We start from the raw sequence: 20,801 nt of genomic DNA on the forward strand, positions 1-20,801 counted from the left end.
CAATACATCTGTCAAAATTAGTTCTGTATTGTACCTGAAAAGTTGCTGCCCCTCAAATATGTAAAGCTTACAATAAAAAATAAGGGAAATTCATTTGATCACTAATTTACTATAATTACCTCATCTCTTCACTCCCTACATAGCTTACCCTCCCCTAGTATCACTACTACTTTTCCTCATACTGGAAGGATGGGACTCCACATTTATAAATGGAGTAAAAAAAGTATAGAAAGGCACCCGACAGAAAGGGACCGGGACAGGGCGAGTGCCCCACCACGCCTGGCCAGATGCTGCTCCCCACACGGACAACTGCCAACAAACTCCTGCCCAAATTTCTTCACAGATACCACATCATCTACCAAGAACAAGTTCTGTGCTCCTATGTATTTTGTACCATTCGACAGATTTAACTTTCACAAGAAAGATGTTATTATTTGAAAGCATAAAAATGCAAATCTATATATCCATATTCAATTCCCAATTTAAAGGCAAGATTTTAAAGCAGAAAATTAAGAAGCTGTTCTATTAGACATTATCTCTTTAAAACACATCACAGAGAACACGATCTGAGATTTTATTTGCAGTTTGCAGAATGCAAGTCTTCATCTAAAAATATATTTTAACCATTACTGGTGCAAGGTGACAATCCAAATGTGAGTAGGTACAGCAGATTTTCAGAAAGCCTGAAACGATGCCTTCTTACACAAAAATTAATTGCGTATCTTGATAGCTGAATTTACAGCTTAGCAATGAAGTGTTTAAGGGATACATATTCAAATAACACTAGGTGCATAAGTAGACTATGTTTTGAATATATAATTCCCATAAATGTAAACAAACCAAGTAAATATTAACAAAAGGCAGATATAGCAGTGGTCAAAAACGCCCTGTATAATGCTTTAGTACTGGATAATGATGAGTAGTACAACAGTAACTTTACTAGCTGAAGGTTTTCTTAATACCTATCAATCATGTTCTAAAAGCAGTGTTGGAAAAAAAAAATCCTATTGATAACAACGGAGTTCAGCCCTACACACAGAATAAAGGTGATACTTCTCTCCCTAAATATTTAAAAATGAAACTTCGTACTTACACTTTCAGGGATTGTTGGCAATCCAGTTATATCAGGAGTAATGAAGTATGAGTGCTAATCAATGGGGAAAAAACAATTAATAATTTGTGCAGACAAAAGCCAAGAATTCTAAAAAAGAAAAAAAAAGGGGGGGGGGGGGACCCACAGCATTTAAATTTCCAACCCCAGCAAATAGCTATCTTTCCGATAGAATTCTTGCTACTACTGACAAAGAGTTAAGCAGGTAACAACATGAAATGACAATCTCTGGTTCAGCATAGCACACAAAACAAATGAACAAAACATCATACTGCACTTTTGAAATAACCTTGAAATTAAGCCAGATTTAAGTGTTGTCACAAGTCTGAGAACAGCATTGATTACAGCATTGATTAAAGTAAGCATTGATTTAAAAATTGCAACAAGAAAATGTTAAAGAACAAAAGGTAAATTTAGAATGGAAGAGGAAAAATCATTTCCACGAGAAAATTAATTAGCACAGAACCATTAGTACTTGATACATATTCTATTCTCTTCCCAAACATCTTTGAATCAAGAAATGTGTTAACAGAAATCAGGGTCCGACGGCTTGAGATTCAGCAATCATTTATAAAATAACACTAGCAATTTTATCCATCTTAGTTTGAGGCCATTTAGAATGTAAATATGAAATGGATTAAACTGAAAACAGATGCAATTTAAACAATTTCCATTAATCCAGTGCTTTTAACAGTTACCATACATGAATTTAGCTCAGTAATTTTAAGGTATTTTAGTGTATTAGCCTAAATCTTAAAGGACAAAAAAAACCTTAAGTACATACTAAGTAAGCGTGATGATTATTGAATATTTAGCTCTTATTTGTTTTCAGTGGAATTTTGCCTTTTTTTTTAAACTTAGACTGCAAATAAAATTATTTTGTTTTTATAGTGTATTTTAATACTACAATTACTAATGCAAAAACAGTTTGTTTCAAGTCAAACTTGAAAAAGATAAACCAAAACATGAAGGAAGTATATAAGCTATTAAACGTCTTGTGTTCAATTAAAAAATTTTATTTATTAACACTACTAACTGTAGGAGAGTCTTATTAAACCACCTTGATACATTTAACAGAACATTTTCCCCACAAATTAGGTCTTTTGGCAATAGTTAATTTTCTTTTAATCAGCTTTAAAAAAGGCATCCCGTAAACATTGTAACGTTTGCACAAGAAATACTCCAGGATGCTGTTTTGCATCAACAGAGGGGGAGAAAAAAAAAAACTAAGACTTTTTTTCTCTATTCAAGAACAAGAAAATATTCAGATTAATGGCATGCCTTTTGTTTTTCAGAAGTATGGTGATAACAGAAAATTATTTCTTATCTGCAATAAGGTATTTATTATATTCCTACAATGAGGAATATTTATCAAAAGATTTTGAGTAACAAATTTAGTAACTTATAGAAGCAATTTTTTTTACAATTAACAAAGTAGTAATATCCCATTCATTGAATAGGAAAGGAAGTTAGAACCATAAGAATCAAAGACCCACTACTATAGTTATCCAGAGTCATAAGCAGCCCAAAAAAAAAAAAAAGTGGTATGGAATAGTTGCACATCTTTATAAACTTCTCTGGGAAGATGTATGGCTGTGGAAGAAATACTAAACTAATAATTACTGTCCTATACAAAGTTTTCTGTTAAAGGGGACACTAAAAAAAAAGCAAATTATTTTTCTCATTTTGCTCATCATTTTAAAGGTTTGATTTTGATTGCGTTTTTTTCTTTATAAGAGGATTATAATGCACGCATACATAGCTCTGAAATTCATTTAGTGTAAACAGAATAGATATATTAATATTAGATTGCTCTTTTAGGCTAAAGACAACAGCAGAATTCCCAAAGGACAGGTACAAATAAGCCTGAAATCAAAAGAGATATCCTATAGCAAGTAATTATTTCTTTAATTACAATAGGCTTTAGACAGTCAGTGCCTTTTAAACTCACCGATACAAGAAAAGGCTGTTTTTTCAAAACTTGCTCACTTGCAAAAATCATCTCTTGGTTCTTATGAAACATGAGAGAAAGATTGAACAATTGTTTGGTTTTTTTTTACTTTTGGAACAAAAAGGCTAAAGCTGACTCTAATGCTTGAATATTTCATAGTAAGAACATGTTTAAAACATTGGCTGAAAATATGTTTTGTTATATTTGTTCCCCATTTGAATTCAGATTCAACTTAGCTATTTTTTTCCAACAAAAATGAATGATTACTGTATTTCACTTTTGTTAGTCCTCCATGGATAAAACAAAAGTGACCCAAATTATATTTAAGTTCAGGTTTCATAGAATGAATGATGACTTATCATAAACTTCATTTGCAAAATATTTGTTACTGGGACTGAGAGGTGAGAGTAGACATTGTTCCTAACTGGTAACATGGTATTTTGGTGTCCTGATCAGGGATTATTGGGAGATGCCATGTATGCCAGATACTGAGAAATAATTTATGCCTGATTATATATGTGTGATCAAAAGTACTGTTGTGGCCTGCCATTTAAACCCCACTTCAATGTCTATGAGACTTATTCTATATATTTGAATAAACTGGGGGAGCGGGGGGGAAGAAGGGGGGGTCTTGTCAATTTTGCATCAAGAAATTTGAACTAAACTCATCCTGGAACAATAAAAAGCAACCTCATGCTCCCATTTCTACAATCATATTTCAGACCATAACTTCTTTTGAAGTCTATTACCACTGACAGTTCCAGTCTAGTCTATTTTCTAGTATATGAGGAACTAGGAAGGGGCATCAAATGGAAAGGCAAGACATATAAAGTTAGGGCTGAAAGTGGCCAAAAATATCTCCCTACTCCCTGTAGTACTGAGCACTCGTAAAGCACAGATTCCTGTACCAAGATTCATAAAACTTTCTGATTCAGGCTAACATACTCCTGCTCTTCTCCATCTGAACCCACCATGTTTGCGTAACTGTACTTGCAGTCACGCATCTGGCAGGAGGCCTGCATTAAGATAATCATTCTTTAGCTAAAAAGATTACAATGATGTAATGATGTAACAAACTACTGGGAAGCAGAGACAATTGAGAAAAAAATACATTCAGAAGCCAGGTAATGTTGAAATAAAACTAGCAGCATCAAATTTATTGTAAGCAACTTGTCATTCCAGTGTTGCCAGTCGTATTCATCACAGCAGTCATTTCAAAGCAGGCATGTTCTATGCGAGATGAAACACACACACTGACGGCAACACTTTGCAAGAAATTAAAATGAAAAGTATCTATGTCCTAATGAAACGCAGTAGGATATTTAAACAGCTTTATAAAGGGGTTTAGGGTTGCCAAATTAGCATTGGTCATAATACTGTAATTAATGGTAGCAAAATATTTGATATACAAAACAATTCTCGCAAGAACAGTATGAACATAGTATTTTGCTGTTGTTCTGAAAAACCATTTTTACTTTCTGCTACTTGATGAAAAACAACTTGAAATATTATACTGACAACAGCAAAAAATTAGCCACAGAAACAACTCAGACTGCAGCCTCAAAAGAAAGTAAGCAGTTGCAGTGAAAACAACACAAAGACGACTGAAAGGACTTCCAAATAAAGTGGATTAGTACTGTTCAAGGGAGAAAAATATCAGGGCTCTTTAACCTAGTGAAAAAAAGCATAACAAGGATGAGTACTGGACTCTGAAACCAGAAAAATTAAACTAAAATAAAGGCAGCATTATTTTAGGCAGCAAGGGTGAGTGACCACTGGAATGGCAGTGGTAGACTCTCCACTTCATATTAGGACCAGATGCTTTTCTAGAATCCATGCTTACTGAACTCAACGCATTGGGCTCTATTCTAAACTAAATGGATTAAAAAGTAAATGACACATACAAGGTCAAGATAAAGTAATCTAATGTTCTGTAGTGAGCACGGAAAGTCTTTATCTAACCACTTCTTTACTCTTTCTACCTTGCAAACCTGTGATAGTTCAAATTAGAGATTATTTGCACACAGAAAAATCCAACAGGAATTAATTAAACGTGCAATGATACTACAGATCCTGTGAACAAGGAGATGCTTAGTTGCAACATTTCAGTCACAGCAAAGAAAAAGCTCTGTATTGACTACATTTTATACAGCCTCTACAAATGTATATAAACATGCATCTGTATGTTTTTCTGTGGAAAAAAAACTTCAAGAATGGTGGCAGTAAGTGACAGGCTCCCTTCTTTACTGTTTCTGTGGCAACAAGGTCTTGCCATACTTGCGATGCCCAGTCCCACATGCCAGAGACAGTGCACAAAAGCAACAGAGGGATGAACGGGTTATTTCACCTGCATGTGCAAGAAATTTTACGTAATGCAGTATACCTTTTCTACCATCTTTTCTACCTCATTTTTGCATGATCAAGCAAAACAAGGAAGAAGGGGTAGGAAGATAGGAAAGAAGCCAGCTTACACAGATTTTTGTCCGCTCCTGTAATTCTACCTACTCAGACGTAAGAGGCAATGAAACACAGAGTGAGTTTCTCCTGCCCACAGTAGGAGAAATGAAATTTTTCTACATGAAACAGCTGGAGGTAAAAAAGAAAGAAGTACTAGCACTGCCAGATCCCACTGTGGTTTACTTTCTCATCCATATAGCAAAACTTAACTTCTGCTTCTCTGCGACTATAACTTTAAGATAACTACTTGAGACAGGGACAAACTCTATACAGTAGAGAAAAAAAAAAGTTTGTCCTAGACAGTTAATAATGAGAAGCAACATAAGTTTACTATTTACAAAGGTTTTCTGGTTTAGCCATAGCAACTATTTTATATAGGCAGTCATATACAGAATACTTACCACACTTAAACTGACAAGAGCGTTTGCCTTTGGCACAGGATGGCTATACAATGATTTTAACAAATCATTTGAGTCATTTTCCTATGGGGAATATATTTAAAAGATATTTAATCATTATATAAAAACAGGATACATATGATTTAGCACACATTAAACATTACGTATAGACACCAATACATATATTTAATGAAGTAGACAATTGCAATTCATGGTAAAGTATTCAAACATTTAGCTATAAAATTCAGGTCAGCTTGATATCTCAGAAAATGATTGCATCCACAAGTTAGGAAGTCAATTTCTTACATAGTTCCTCATATACTCCACACATGAATCATGTTATTTGAAACTGAAAATAGCATTAATGGGGCTAGCTGGCCTGTGCATCTTGGACATCATCTCTCCAAAACTGTATTAGCCATGATACTTGCCTGTTCAAAGTTTGATTAAATATGCTGCTATGTAGTTATAGTATACATTTTAAAAATGATTTATTGGAGCATATAAAACAGTTAATAGTTTAGTAAAAAATACAAACAACTAATAGGTTTAATTAGGAAGCTTAAACCTGATTTCTAAAAGACTAATTTACTTGGGAAAGAGATGAGGCTGTATCACTGGAGGGTTTGTTTAGTTTGGGGGTTCTCTTTCATGGTGATTGGTTTCACTTTGACCACAAGAAGAATTAAAGAAGTTTCAGCAGCAAGGCAGAGCCAGACTTTCCTGCTCCAGTTTGCAGAGAGCTTCCACCTCTCCCTATGAGAACGACAGAGTTACCGGATCTTGTACTAGTCAGCGAAGCTTTGGGTCTAGCTCTTGGATCACATAAATGGTGCCTGGGACAGGGAGACAGCAATGTCTTCTAATAGCTTCCTCAGCAGCATACACGGCATTAGGAAATACATCAAACCATACAGTGCGAGAACTTTCTGGCCCATCAAAACATAGTTTTCTCAACATACAACACAATAAGCTTATACCTTGGTATCTTAAATTCATTACAATATTGACTGCAATGACAGAACCACTGATCAGGAAACAAACGTGAAAATAATCCTTGTCCCTTCTATCAAATATGACCTTAATAACAATTTTTACTATTACAGTGAAATAATGGCCAAAACCAAAACTACGTTTTAAGTTTTAATACACCATTTATGAGACTTAGGCGTATTCTATGCTTTGTTTTCTTTAAGCTAACATAACTAAGCCAACTTTCCTACTGCATTTTCTTTTTACATAAAATGCCATCATTTTCTATAGTCCATTTACTATAACGTGCAATAATTGCATATTCTATAGTTCATATATTCTTGAAATGTCAGCTTTTGCAGCCTACAGCATATGGCTAACTATTGATGCTTTTTTTTTTTTTTTTTTTAACTACCATCTAGTACACTAATATAGTTAAAGCAGAAAGGTATAGCTTTAATTTTCTCAGTAAAGACAGATGCCAGTATTTCCTTTCTGCGTAATCCTGAAATATGTCTAATTGCTCATGAATATGCAAACTAAACTATCATGATTCTTCACCAAATGCTGCAAGTAATTTTGCCTTGCTAGTTGAGATGACAGGATTATGAGAGGCAGTTTTTAGTTAATACGAAGGGTGAAACAGTATATCATATTTAATGCAGTTCAGAAAAAGAAGTGTTTCTGACTGATAACCAGATAGTTCCAAAGAGCTACAGTTTACAATCAATATGCCATATAGTTCTCCAGTAATGTGACACTTTGCTCACACTTCATCTAGGACATCATGCTTTACGTTTATGCTAAGACTGACACTTTATAAAGGTATATTCTCAGGCAGTTTTCTTAAATTAGTGTGGGATTCAAGTGATAATGGTGGCTGTACATTCAGATCCTTTGAATTTCAGTGTGATAAATTAAAAACTTGCTTTTAAATTCTACTAAATGTTTTAAACAATATAGATTCATTTGACAAAACTTGAAACTTGTCACAAACAGAATATATAGAATTACCTGTTCTTTAGCCAAATAATCTGCCAGGGTATTTAACAGCTTGTAGTATACCTCAAACCATGGTAGGTAACTAAAATAGGAGGGGAAAAAAGATTTTATTAAAATATCAATGTCCATTTTCCAGCACTTATATTTATCTTTATAATCTCTAACTTGCACATCTTTATGAGATTTCTATATATTTTATTTCTACTTATAAATAAAATGCATATAAAATTTTTCCCCACAAATTTAAATTCTACAGTACATTACTGACACACAGCACCAAAGCTACATTTTCTTTGTTGCCGTCTATTAAACACACCTATTTTGCAAGTGTCTGGTTTAGCTTTATTTATCAAAAAGCTGACATCTCAGTACTTCAAATGCAATAGATAAGCCATTTCACTTTTTACAGTAAGATGGACACCTATATAAAGTTCCAAGTTAGTGTAGATTAGCTCATAATATTTTCACCTTTCATTATTCTAAATACAAAAACAATTGCTTTAAACATTGCGAAAAAGTTTTAAATCACATTCTCTATATCTTTAATGGCTACAGATTTCAATATTTATTATATTATCTGTCATTTTAAAATTCTACATTCTGTTGTACCTGGGTGGATTGCCAAAACTGCTACTTCCCTACAGGATAACAACATTTTACCTAGGCAGGGCAGTTTCCCCATATTTAACAAGTGATGCACTACACAATAGTATAGATATGTCACATAATGTATATGAATATTGGTCTCCCTATAAAATTATGTCTATAGATAAAACTAAATTCTAGAAAGGCATTCACTAGTATTGTAAATAGACAGCTCATTAATACACGAATACTTAATATACTTTTAACACAATTCTACAGCCCATATGCATGCAGTATTCTCAGTGAGTTATGTAGAGCCCAACGCAAATATGACATAACCAAAGAGGATTTTAAAGGAATTTAAACATACCGCTACCATTTCCATTTTTTTTGGCCATCTGCTTACAGAACAGCTGCCTTAAACTACAGCATCATCAGAGACTGCACACTACAGAACTGTCCACAATCACTATTCAAGCATATAATATACAGGTTATAAATCTGGTTAACTAACTAGTACCTGTATAAATTATTTCTTATTTACAAATTCTGTGCCATCTCTTTCTTTCAGTATTTTATCACAAATATAAAGAATATACCCAAAATTAATTAGTATGAATAAAACCAGCTGTTCGACAAGTTTGGGGAAGGGCGGGGGGAAAATAAAGTTTGAAATATTTTTACTGTATTTCACAAACACATGTAATAATGCAATAAACTACTTTGTTCAGCACTGTGTAAATCCGTGGACATATTGTTCAATGCATTTTTTTTTAAAGCTTTAGTGTCTGCTTTGGATATACATTAAAATTTCACAATTATGTATTTCAGGGCACCTTATGCTAACTGCAAGTGAATTGACAAATGAAAAGCCCAAGATGCAGAACCTGATGTTTTCCCTGATGGGAAAAGGAAATCCGTTAGAAGAAGCCCTGCTTGGTACAGAAGCCAAGTCTACTTTTGTCCAGTGACTAAAGTGAAGGGTTATGCTTCTTCTATAAAACCTCTCTCCTCAGTAAGTAGCTGCCAAGGCTTCAGAAAGAGACTCCAGTTCTTAGGGCAAAGGAGGAGATCAGGAGAAATCTGGCTTGGGAACATGGTTATAGCTATGCAGTTTATAGCAGTCTTAGTTTGCTATCCTTACAAATGCTTAACTGCTGGTTATTAAAAAAAAAGATAAAACCATAATGAATAATTTACTGTCACAAAGGCACACTGACACAGAGGCAAAAACTTTTTTAGAGCCACTGTACTAACGGCTCTACCACACTTTGGCATACACTGTCCTGGCTATTACTCAAAACTAAATCAATCTCTTAATGCTCACAGACATTTCTAAGACTTGGTATCACTGACAGTAGTTAAGGTGTGACATTACTTCATTTGCTCTTCAATACACTCTTATATAAACATAAAATTTGCTTTACTACACCTGTGTAAGGCCACTCACTGCTTACAGGCCTGAATGCTGCACGTCCTTGTAAAACACTCACTGTAACAGCACCTAAAATAACTGATCTTTGAGCTTTATTTCATCTGGAATTCCTGTTCTATTGAGTTTTATACTTAGCTGAAATGCAGTATAAATAGTTGTTCAGCACAAATTTCAGAGCACTTAAAAATGTTGGAGCTATAGAACAATTTCATCAGCCTAGATTTACACCAGAGAGTGGTACATGTTCAAAGCATTCTGTCCAAATCAAGGCACAATGTATAAATTACAAAATACTTTATCACATTGGACATGTGACTAGTTCAGACTATTTAAGAACTCCCCAGTGTTGTGAATCATCTCAGTAGTAAGAGCACGTATTACTCCAGCATATTTCTTTTTGCTGTAGACTACTAAAATCTGATCTGAACATTCCTTTTTCATAATAATGAAAATTATAAGCAGCATGCTATAAAAATAAATGCTATTTCAATCAAATATTAACATATTTCTTTCTTATGTCTGCTATCTTAGCTCCCCTATTACTGTGAAAAGAAAAATTAAATGCAATTTTTAAATATATGTATGAAAAGGTCAAATTCGTTATTTGAAATAAATGAACCTTAGTACAAAGCCACAGTATATTTTTCTTCCATTTAGTAGAGGCATGCTGACCAGAGTACTCATACAAGAATTTCCTTCTTTAGTAAAATCAAGCTGATCATATACTTCCATACATGTTCCATGTAACAAAACCACAAAGCAAAACAGTGCAAAAATAGACTACTTGAATACAGTTTAGAAATGCCATAGTTTCCTTCTGAGCTGAAAGACTGGAAAAAGAATTGCTTTAAGCCTAAAAACTGTTATAACCACAGATACTAGGTTAATATAACTTCAAGCATGCCACTTAAACCTGGAAGATTAAGAAAAAACAAAACAAGCCCTCCATAGAGTTTTATGGCAGGAGACTAAAGGACTCCAAGATCTGTCCTCTGGTTTTTTCCCCACATACTCTTTAGTTCTTCAACAGCACAGTTTAAGTGCAAAAGTTTTTGCCAATGTTTTCAATTATACTATTATACTGTTCTTACTTCAAGATATTATGAAGATCTTTTGGGAGGCAAAAAAGCTCTCTTTGTATTTCTCTCTTATGAATTTTCTAAGTGCTATTATTTGTTTCACTATAATAAAGGATTATTAGTTGGTTGTTTAAACAAACATTGAAGAGTATGTATGCATGCATCTCCTCGTTCAAAAGCAAACATCTCTATAAATGCAGGTTGTGTTGTTCATAATAAAGACAGCAATCAGGTGGTATTTTAGACTCTCAAAGAGCAAAGATAAGCCTTTTTAATTTGAAACTTCCTCATGGCTGTCAAGTAACATTCTTGCCTTCTTATATCCCAGGATGATTTCGCAAGTACTTGTGTTAATAATTCTATTAACTTACATAGGACTATTCAAGTAAATAGTTATTCAAAGATGAGCATCCCCATGATTTAGGCCTTAAATCTGTATCCAGTATATTGTATTGTATAAAATACTGTATATAGTACTGTTTTGTGCATGTGTGTTGTGTGATGGCTAGAAAACAGAAGCATCATGGGTAAAAGAATCTATTCAGCTCCTCCTAGAGACAAATCTTGCAAAAATTATTTAATCTTTATTTAGCACAGTAGAACAAGACAATGTACAGAAAAGACAACAAGCACACATACGTGTCCATCAACATCTGTTGAGTAGCAAACTTTTTTGCAAGCATGTCAGTAAAGAAATGCACTGTCTGCAAAAATAGTCTTAAAATGGCTGAATTTAATAGAGGAATAATGTAATATATTACTGCTAACTCAAAACCATCACACTAATATATACCTTAATAATGGATAAAATCAAAATTAAAGTCTATTACTAGAAAGACCTTACCATCATACGTGTATTCGCAAAATTATTTATGATCAGTGCATTTTATAATTAATTAGCTGTCTTATAAAAATGTCAAAAGGTCCAATTATCAACAAAACCCCTTTGCAGTAGACACTATTAAAACATTCAGAAAAAAATAGAGCTTTAATTTTCAATTTTTAATGTGTTTAGAAACCTAAACTTCAAATAAAATAATTTAGTTTCTTCAACTATAAAATGATCATTGGTGCCTTGTTGGTTTTTTTTTAATTATACGCACTGTCTTTGCATTCTGCATGTTATAATCAATAACCTTTTGAGAAACAAACATAAGAAAGACATCACCCTATTTCTATAAAGTCTCCGCAAAACATTTTTCCTGCAATAAAGAAAAAAAAAGTATCAAAACATAAGCAATATGGTTTCAAAAGATATAGAGCTTCTGTTCTAGAATACAGAGGTCTTTATTTAAAAATCTAGCCACTGTTTGTCTTGAAAACAAAAGCACAAGACACTTCATGGTTAATTAAAAACGTACTTAGCATTTTCTTTTAATCTGAATAAGCCACAAGGCAGGAGCTCAGACTTTTATTCAAAGTCATGCATAACCCTTGTTGCAGTAAGTAGACTTCCACCTCACTTGTGCTTCTACTATAGCTCTGATAAAACTTTTACATCCATGAGTCAAAGGTTAAATAAAGGAAAGGAAATGTTTTCTGTCAAATAGTCAGGTAACCACTAACAGTCCTGAACTATCAGCAGGAATCTAACTTCTAGTAATCAAATAAAACTAAGGAAACTGCCTTTCCGTAGCTAAATGTCTAATGTCTAGGGGCTACTTTTCTGTCTGGAAAATTGACACAAAATGTGTAAAATTGAAACATTCTGCTTCTAAGGGATTTGCCTAAAGGAAGAACGAGAAAGCTTCAAGCATGGTCTGAACTAAAGAACTACAAAGGCTTAACACATAAACCTGTCTTCCTTATTAGAGCATTTCATTTAGAAATGTAGGTGACAATTTTACAGTCATAAAATTAATGAAATCTAAGACTAAAAATTTTAATGATGCATTTTGCATTTCTCTGTGTACATAAGGTCAATCTCAGATTCCATCAGCCATTTAAAGATTTTAACAAAAAAAATTCAGTCAAATTATTTGAACTCTGTATTAAAAGTATTTAGTCAATTCAAGAGCAACTTAATGTAGATCCAGAAAGTAATAATCCTACTACAAATATCAGAGATATTTAGAAACAATACTGAAAACAATTAAGTCTCTTTCTATTACTCAAAAGTGAACATTAAAGTCTTCAGCTACACCACTTCAAGTCTGAACTGGCAAAAATTATTCTTTAAATTAAAACAATGTAAAAAGTAAAACTAGAATAAAAGATCCAATATAGTCCATGAACACAACAAAGTATGTTACAATATTCCTGTTGTGGCAACTCTTGCTCTTATGGGGCCACATTAGTTCAATAGTTTGTGGTAGGAGGTGACAGCAGGATTTACACTGGGAGCTTCACAAAGCAGCTGTGTAGTTTTAAAGAGGCTTGCAAAGGAATCGCACAAAACTACAGGAGGGTAATCCAACATTTATTTTCTTGTCTTACTATATGGATGGTTTTGTACTTATTTGCAATGTTCACTGAATTTGGCAACCACAGTCAGGTTCTGCATGATCTTTTAATACATGCTGTATTGCAATTATGTTCTTAAAATGAAAAAGCATGAGACAGTTGCATTGGGGTATTTTTATTTCACTACATCGATAGTTTACAGAGAGTTTGAATAAAATATTCTGACTTGGGAGACAATTCTGTCTACACAGCATTTTTGTATGTGTAAAAAATGTACAGACAAATTTTATATGTACAAGCAGAGCATGTTTTCTGTTTTAAATTCTTCAGTTTAAAGCAGGACCTTGTGGCTGCAAATTTAAAGGTGATTTCCTCTCATGAGCATTTCAGATAAAGAATGAATTATAGAGAAATGACCCATAAATGACAAGACTTAATCTTAGAAACAGCTTTGGGCTGTTGATGTAAAACCTGAGGACAAGCAGCCTTTTCTTCAGTTTTCAACTGAGGACCCAGTTCATCATTTCCAATCCTTTTACTTTTGCAGGCCTGGCATGGGTTAACACGTGGCCTGGTACCATCCATAAAAGACATTCACATGTGAAAAAAGTCTCATCTCATTCCCCACTCATCAGCCTACCAAAATTTCTACATTTCCTTCTCTTCATTTTGGTTGGCTTGCTCCTGACTCTTCTTTTCAGAGACTCTTACTTAGATTTCAGTTATTTATTACCACTTCATTTAGTTAATTCTTCTGTTCTTGATCTTCCCTAGTTTGCCTTTGTTAAAGCCCAAGGCAGAGATCTTAAGCTATTCCTATTGTTTGTGGAGATATACATATATGTGAACATGTAGATGTGCACATGTGCACAATGGTGTATTCAGGCATGGTGTTTATGTACGCCTGTGTTCGTGTGTTTAACAGTCTATATGTTTATTGCATACTTATTCCTAATAGATACACATAGTTTGAAGTGTTTACACATAAGCACCGTTATGTGCATATACACACAGCAAATATAAATTAATGATATTTTGAAATATGGAACAAAAGTGAGCATGCACATGTGTAACATGAATGTGCATATGTGTACACAATCTTCATACATAAAGATGGCATTCCTTCCTTAAAATTTCCTTGATATTGGTTAATTTAAGATAAACAAGCACGTATCAAGGAGAGAAAGAAGAAATGCCAACGGAAATCTCCTAATGAGTCTTTTTTGATTTCATAATTGCTAATGAATCTCAGATTCAGAGGAGAACCTGAATTTGATACTAAAACACATCAGCTGGAAATACTGATATATTCTGTCAGAGCTAAACACAATCTCAGACAGTCAACTCCTAATGCAAATGAAATCTCAGATTTATGTATTATATATTTCAATATTAAGAATTTAATATAGGTTATTTTAGAGAGTATTGTTTTTATATTATATTATGTTTGTATAAAATAAATGATAGTGGAGCAAAATTTATCAGCTTTAAGCTATTCTATATTAAATCATTAACTGATATAACTTTAACTCTTTCTGGGTCATGCAATTCTATATTCCCAAACTTCTCCCTCCAGCCTTCCCTCAAACAAAAATTAGACAGAAATGGGCTACCAATCGAGAGGTAAATTCTATAAAGCTAGTGCTGTTATGCATTCAGCTTTGCGTTGTAAATTTGAAATTGTCACAATAAAAGCAATAAAGGCAATGTTTTGATTATGGTTCAGTGAAAAATTATAGCTTGCCACTTTTCATTTTCCTAGTTATTTCTGCTAAGTAACAGACCATTGGCTAACTTTTAGCTGATGTATATTTCTGTAAAAATGTTAAAAGAAATACCCCGATTTACACCAGCTGAGAATTTGCTTCCTTTGCTTTGCAGTACCTCATATAGTATTTAAGCATGAGTACTTGAGTGCGTGTAACTGATTACATATCTGTTACTATAGCATCAGAAGCAAGCCAGACCCTGTACGAGTGTTAGGAGTACAAGCAAAAAAAGTTATTTCCAACTCAATGAGGGAAGGAAAGGTTAGTTCAGAAAATAAATAAATAAAAGATGTACATAAATTCTCTCTGATCCTAAACAAGATACACCAACAAAAAGTATCACAGAGAAAAGGGTAAGGGTTAAGTATTATACGCTCAAAAAGTCTACGAATTAAATCTTTTTGAAGTATTATTAAAGAATTATTGTCAGGACCACAGAAAAGCAGTTAATTTCCAAAAGAAAATCTTTCCAAGTTGCTATTTTGCCCATTATACGGTAGTAAATTTTTGTAGTTATTTTTAAATCACTTGCCCAAAAAACATTTTAAATCACTTGCCCAGTGTACAGGTCCACAAGATTAGATTGGAATCTGTTTAAAACACCAGAAAAGGCTAAATATATTTTCAGTGATTTTCAGCACTACCCTACACATTTCAACATTGCCTGGTCCTTTTCCTTTCCACATGTGTTCAACTGTCTGATATTCTTTTACACACTGGTGTTGGGCTGATCTCCCTAATTGATGCAGTCGAGACTAATGGTACTTCCCATGACTTCATGACTTCCGCATTGTCCAAATGCCTGAGCACCTGCTTTTCTCCATACGTTTTCTAACTTAGTCGCCAGCATTCTCCAAGATGCCCCTCTGTTGCCAATGGCTTCAGCTCTTTGATAGCAGATGGCTCCTTTCTCATCTTAGATATTTGGTGACTCATTTGAAGGCAATTATACTTGTACTCCTAATTTGTCTTGTACTCCTAATTTGTTGCTAAACTGGATGTTCCTGTTTTCTCAATAGGTCTTACAGGCTGCTCATATTGCCACTCTAGAGTGGCATTTTTTTGTTGTTTGTCTTTTAATTAAAAGCACAGTAGAGCAATGGTTTAGGACAGCTAAACAACTGTTTGGGGGATTTTTTTTCATCATCAAAACAATTATTTTACAGGAGAAGAAGAGGAGGGAAAAACAAAGTATTTTGCAGGCATCAATTTCTTCATCTCCAGTGTCTCTTCTGCAACAAAGCAGTATATTGTATCTTCAGAATAATCCGGCTCTGGAGTTCCTCATACTACAAATAGTCTGGCCATAGATAATGGAAAAAAGAGACACCCTAAAACCAAATTTTCCAGGACAGAATAGCCAGTGTAAAACACCTGGCCTTTTTTAGAATAGCACCAGCACAGAATAGTGCTTTTTTTACCCAGCACAGAGTAGTACTAGAACATCGTTAAACTGACTTTGAGACAACCTTCTTAGATCCATGAGTACATAAATACAAACTATTGCATTTTGGTTCATTGACAGGCTTCAGTTAATCTAAAAATAAGGAAAATGTTGACAGTTTCAAAATATTATTTTTCATAAAGTTTGCTGATTAATATATCAGTTTTAAAGATAGTCAGTATTAGGTAGTCACAGTAGGAAAATCAGCTAATTAGCACTATCACATTAGCTTATTGTAACTAATTCAATTGGATGCTTCTTGTCAAAAATTTAATTACAAAGCAAAAATATCCACATAGCATTCAAAGCCCGTAAAGCTGCACTGTATTGTTCTCTGCTTTTAAGCAGTGATTTCCTGTTAAATAGAATTATCTAGCCTCTTTCAAGAATCCATTACATGGGTTTGGGACTATTTTTCATCCAAAAATCAATGGTAATACTATTGTAGAGAAATGATGTATACTGATAGATAAGTATAAATCATTATCCAAAGATTTTCCAAGGGTCATGTTTTCTTATACTTTTTTATACTCACTTTTATACTCAGTTTTTCTTATACTCACCTCAGAATACAGAGGCAGACCTTGCCTCCTGATGTCAGACGGCAAAATCCAAACCTTTGTTTACTTTCAATGTCGGTAAGCACAAAGGTAAAATGCTGTCCTACTTGGTTTTGGGACACCCTGAAAAATTAAATACAGAGTGTAAAAATGCTAAATCATGAAAAACACTACCATTTAACTCTGTGGTTTCAAACATTTTGTGCTCAGACCTTGCAATCCTCCTCTCAGACTGCTACCAGTTGCGATTGCCACACTGGGAGATACACTACTGAGCTCCATCACCCTGGCCTGAGGGGCAAGGGCATTTCCTAAAGTCTTTTCCTGAGGCTTGAACAGAACCAGCACAAGTCTGACAGCTTGCTGGCTCTGAGCACACCTCAACTGTGGAAAACGGTAACTAAAGCAAAGGCTTAAAAAAATCACATAACTTATTTAATTTAGCATCACAGATGATACTTTCCTGAGAAAGAGCTAAAAATACATTGTGAATATGAACCGATGATATTAATTGATTACTAATACTTAACAAATCTTAACTAATTCTGTTAACAAAATTAACAAAATTACTCATATTCTAGATTTCATCTTTAAAGCCCTAAACAGCTTGGCTTAAGATATCCATTAGAAAAGTAACGTTTCAACGTGGGTTTCTTTGCCAAAATAGCCATATTGATTAGACTTGTAACTTTCCCCCACATTTGTCCTTCCCTTTTTTCCATTATCCAATGATAATTTTAAGACCATTTGCCAGTGCAAACTTACTCTATTTAGGAAACTCAAAAGCCATAAAATAATCAGGAATAAACAGCAGGAGAATTAAAACAATATCTTTGAGACTGCATCAAAACACATACCCACTTGAGACAGAATAAGCTTTTACAAAAGTTTCCTGCCTAATCTTCTAACTCTAAGTTTATTCACAGAAATACATATTACACTTTTCCAAAACCTCTCAAAGAAAATCAGCTTTAGGCAGACTTGACATTTTCAACCAGAAGAGGTAATGTATGGCATAGTTAAAAGCAAATGAAAACAAAGTTATGATGAGGAGTGCAGGGTGTTTTAAAAATGGGAAATGTAGCAGTTCTGTCTGTAATTCTATTGTCCTCTATTCTTTTCCCATGCTTACGTTATCTTCTTCGGCAGAATACCTAAGCACCTGTCAGTAAGTGATATGATTAACATATGTCATATATGGTTTATTCCTAGATATCAAGCTAAAAATGAATTCCCATAGAAGCTGAGAACTATCATAATCTCACTATCTAAAGAAAGTATCATAAAGATATCATAAGAAAATGCATCATGCACATTCTAAGTGCATGATGCATTTATTTCTTGCAATATGTATATTTTTAAAAAATCCTACCAAAATAAAACAAAATACAGAATTTTCCACTGGGAAAGGAGAAAGTAGGAGGAGATTGAAGGGAAAAAGAAGTTACATGGGACATATGCAAATGATACTGCTTAATGTATGAAAGACAGACTCTTAAATATTAGTCAAGAAGTAGTATCACAAACCAGACCTTATAACCCTCCAGTTTGGTCTAGTCCCACTTTCACATACAGTGGCTAGACTCAAACAAAGGTTTCTGCTGAGCACATACTACATTACAAGATATCTTTAGTCCAATATAATCACTAGAAATCCATGCTAATTTGTAGATTTTTGGGGGGGCAAGTAATTAAATAATTAAGACAAATATTTCCCCTTTTTGTCTTCAGTAAACAGGAACAACCTAATCTGCTCTTGAAACACAGTAAATGCTCGCTGGTTTTCACTTGGTACTTCATTGTTCAGGTTCTTTTACACAGCTACCAGGCTGCCTGCATAGTACACCTGATATAATAGAGAGCCATCAATAACAATATTTTATTACTCTTCCGCCAATGAGCCAATTTGCTATTTCACATCTTCACATTTTGTTCTTTACTCCTGAGAGCCGCTCTCCACTGAAACCTGTGGAACAGGATGGCCCTTAAGTCCTCTCCTGAGCGCATTATGGCCTGGGCACTGACACAGCCCCTGAGCAGCAGCCGGTGCGCTGGTCACCCGGCCACAGCACAGTGCCATTTGCACCACGACCCCGGTACCTCCCACTCTCCCCCTCTACCTGCCCTGCTGCGCCTCCCTCGGGACTCGAAGCTTTCTGTTACGCTGTGCGAAACACCTGGTACAGTTAGCTGAGGGCTCCTAACCCAAATAGATAATTAATATCCATAAAAAGTAATTCTTCATAGATGAGAGACTTTTCTTTTTATGTACTGTTCCAGGCAAATGACCCTACTTGGTTACAACTTGGAAAACACTTCTTTAGCCAAAAAACACACATCAGTAAAGATGCCTTGCTTTCACACTTAACGGCTCCTCCCTTCTCAACACCTGAAAATGACACAGAAGACTATCTAGTATCATATTAAACAGTATGTAAAAATATCATTACACATGAACACTTTAAAAACAAGATCTAAATTCTGATATTTTCTCTCTATAAAAAACATAGCCCAGATAAATTAAAAGATCTTGACAGTTCAGTGACAGGCAATTCCAGTGCCATCTCACCATCTCCCACTCAGTATGCTCTCTTTGGTTGTTTAAGAGATACAACTCTATGCTTCAACAGTCAGAAAAAGTGTAAAAATTGCCTAGCTTCAAAACTGCTTCCCACAGTGTTTAGAAAGAGCTTTAAGCAGCACACTCCAGGTTTTCCAACCAGGAAAAACTCCAGGGCTAAAACTGAATCTCCTCCGACAACCCAGAAGTTTGCATTTGGCCCCATTTGCTTCAAAGAGACAGCTAACAGAAGCCTATGACCACCACACTAAGATCAGAGTTTAAAATACTGAACTAATTCCGGGTTTCTAATTTGACCGCTCGGTTCAAAATCTGGGGGCAGCAAGGACTGATGGACTTTTACTCCTCTTCAGTAGAGGAAAAAGGGATTATATTTAAGCCTTACCAAAACAAGGAAATGATGACTGGAAACTTCTCTATGTCAATAGATACCATACAAGATGTATAAAACATTCCAAAAAGTTCAAAAAGTGTAACCACTGTAGTTTTTATACATCTACTGGATATATTACAATGTGGACCAATTTGGACTGCGTGACTGAGGGCTTGTGCCTCCCCATTTCACCTTGTTTGACAAACTCAGACTCTTCAGAAGTCAGGTCTCCACTTCAGAAGCACTTCACAGCTCCTTAACACTGTTAGCAAAACTCCAAGATACTTTCACAGGTTTTCCTTAACATAATAACATTTTACAAGTGGTGATTTTCATTACCTACAAAAATTCCCTAGGTAAAATGTTATCTATATTTTATGATGGAGCACAGAACCAACCAACCTAGCCTAACTTTAAAAAACACCCAGCAAGAAGTTGGTCCAGCAGGTTATTTCAAAAGAACAGGATCTGCTCACTTGCACAGAGAGAGCAGATACAAATTGTTACAAACTGTCACTGACCTTTTGCTCACTCATTCCTCTGCCTTGTTTTTTACTTACTTTCAACTCCTGCAGTGCATGCCTACATTTAATCTTGTTTAACAACAATAAATCATTAATAGTGAAGAATGTGTGTAAACACCTATTAACTCTGTAGACTACAATGGGCTCTTTCAAGGTT

At 34.4% G+C, this 20,801-nt stretch overlaps 1 protein-coding gene across 2 annotated transcripts in view; it reads right to left on the bottom strand.

The window, feature by feature from the left end:
- The window catches only part of DENND1B (DENN domain containing 1B), a 179,664-nt gene that overhangs the window by 82,480 nt on the left and 76,383 nt on the right, over positions 1-20,801 (bottom strand). For both annotated transcript variants that reach the window (XM_067300776.1, XM_067300775.1), the window contains exons 5-8: positions 17,170-17,289; positions 7,904-7,973; positions 5,921-6,001; positions 1,094-1,147 (exon numbers count right to left, since the gene is read on the bottom strand). In XM_067300776.1, coding sequence (XP_067156877.1) covers positions 1,094-1,147; positions 5,921-6,001; positions 7,904-7,973; positions 17,170-17,289 — 325 coding nt within the window. The remainder of the gene's footprint in view (positions 1-1,093; positions 1,148-5,920; positions 6,002-7,903; positions 7,974-17,169; positions 17,290-20,801) is intronic.

This window comes from Apteryx mantelli, chromosome 8, assembly GCF_036417845.1.
Source record: "Apteryx mantelli isolate bAptMan1 chromosome 8, bAptMan1.hap1, whole genome shotgun sequence".
NCBI lineage: Eukaryota > Metazoa > Chordata > Aves > Apterygiformes > Apterygidae > Apteryx > Apteryx mantelli.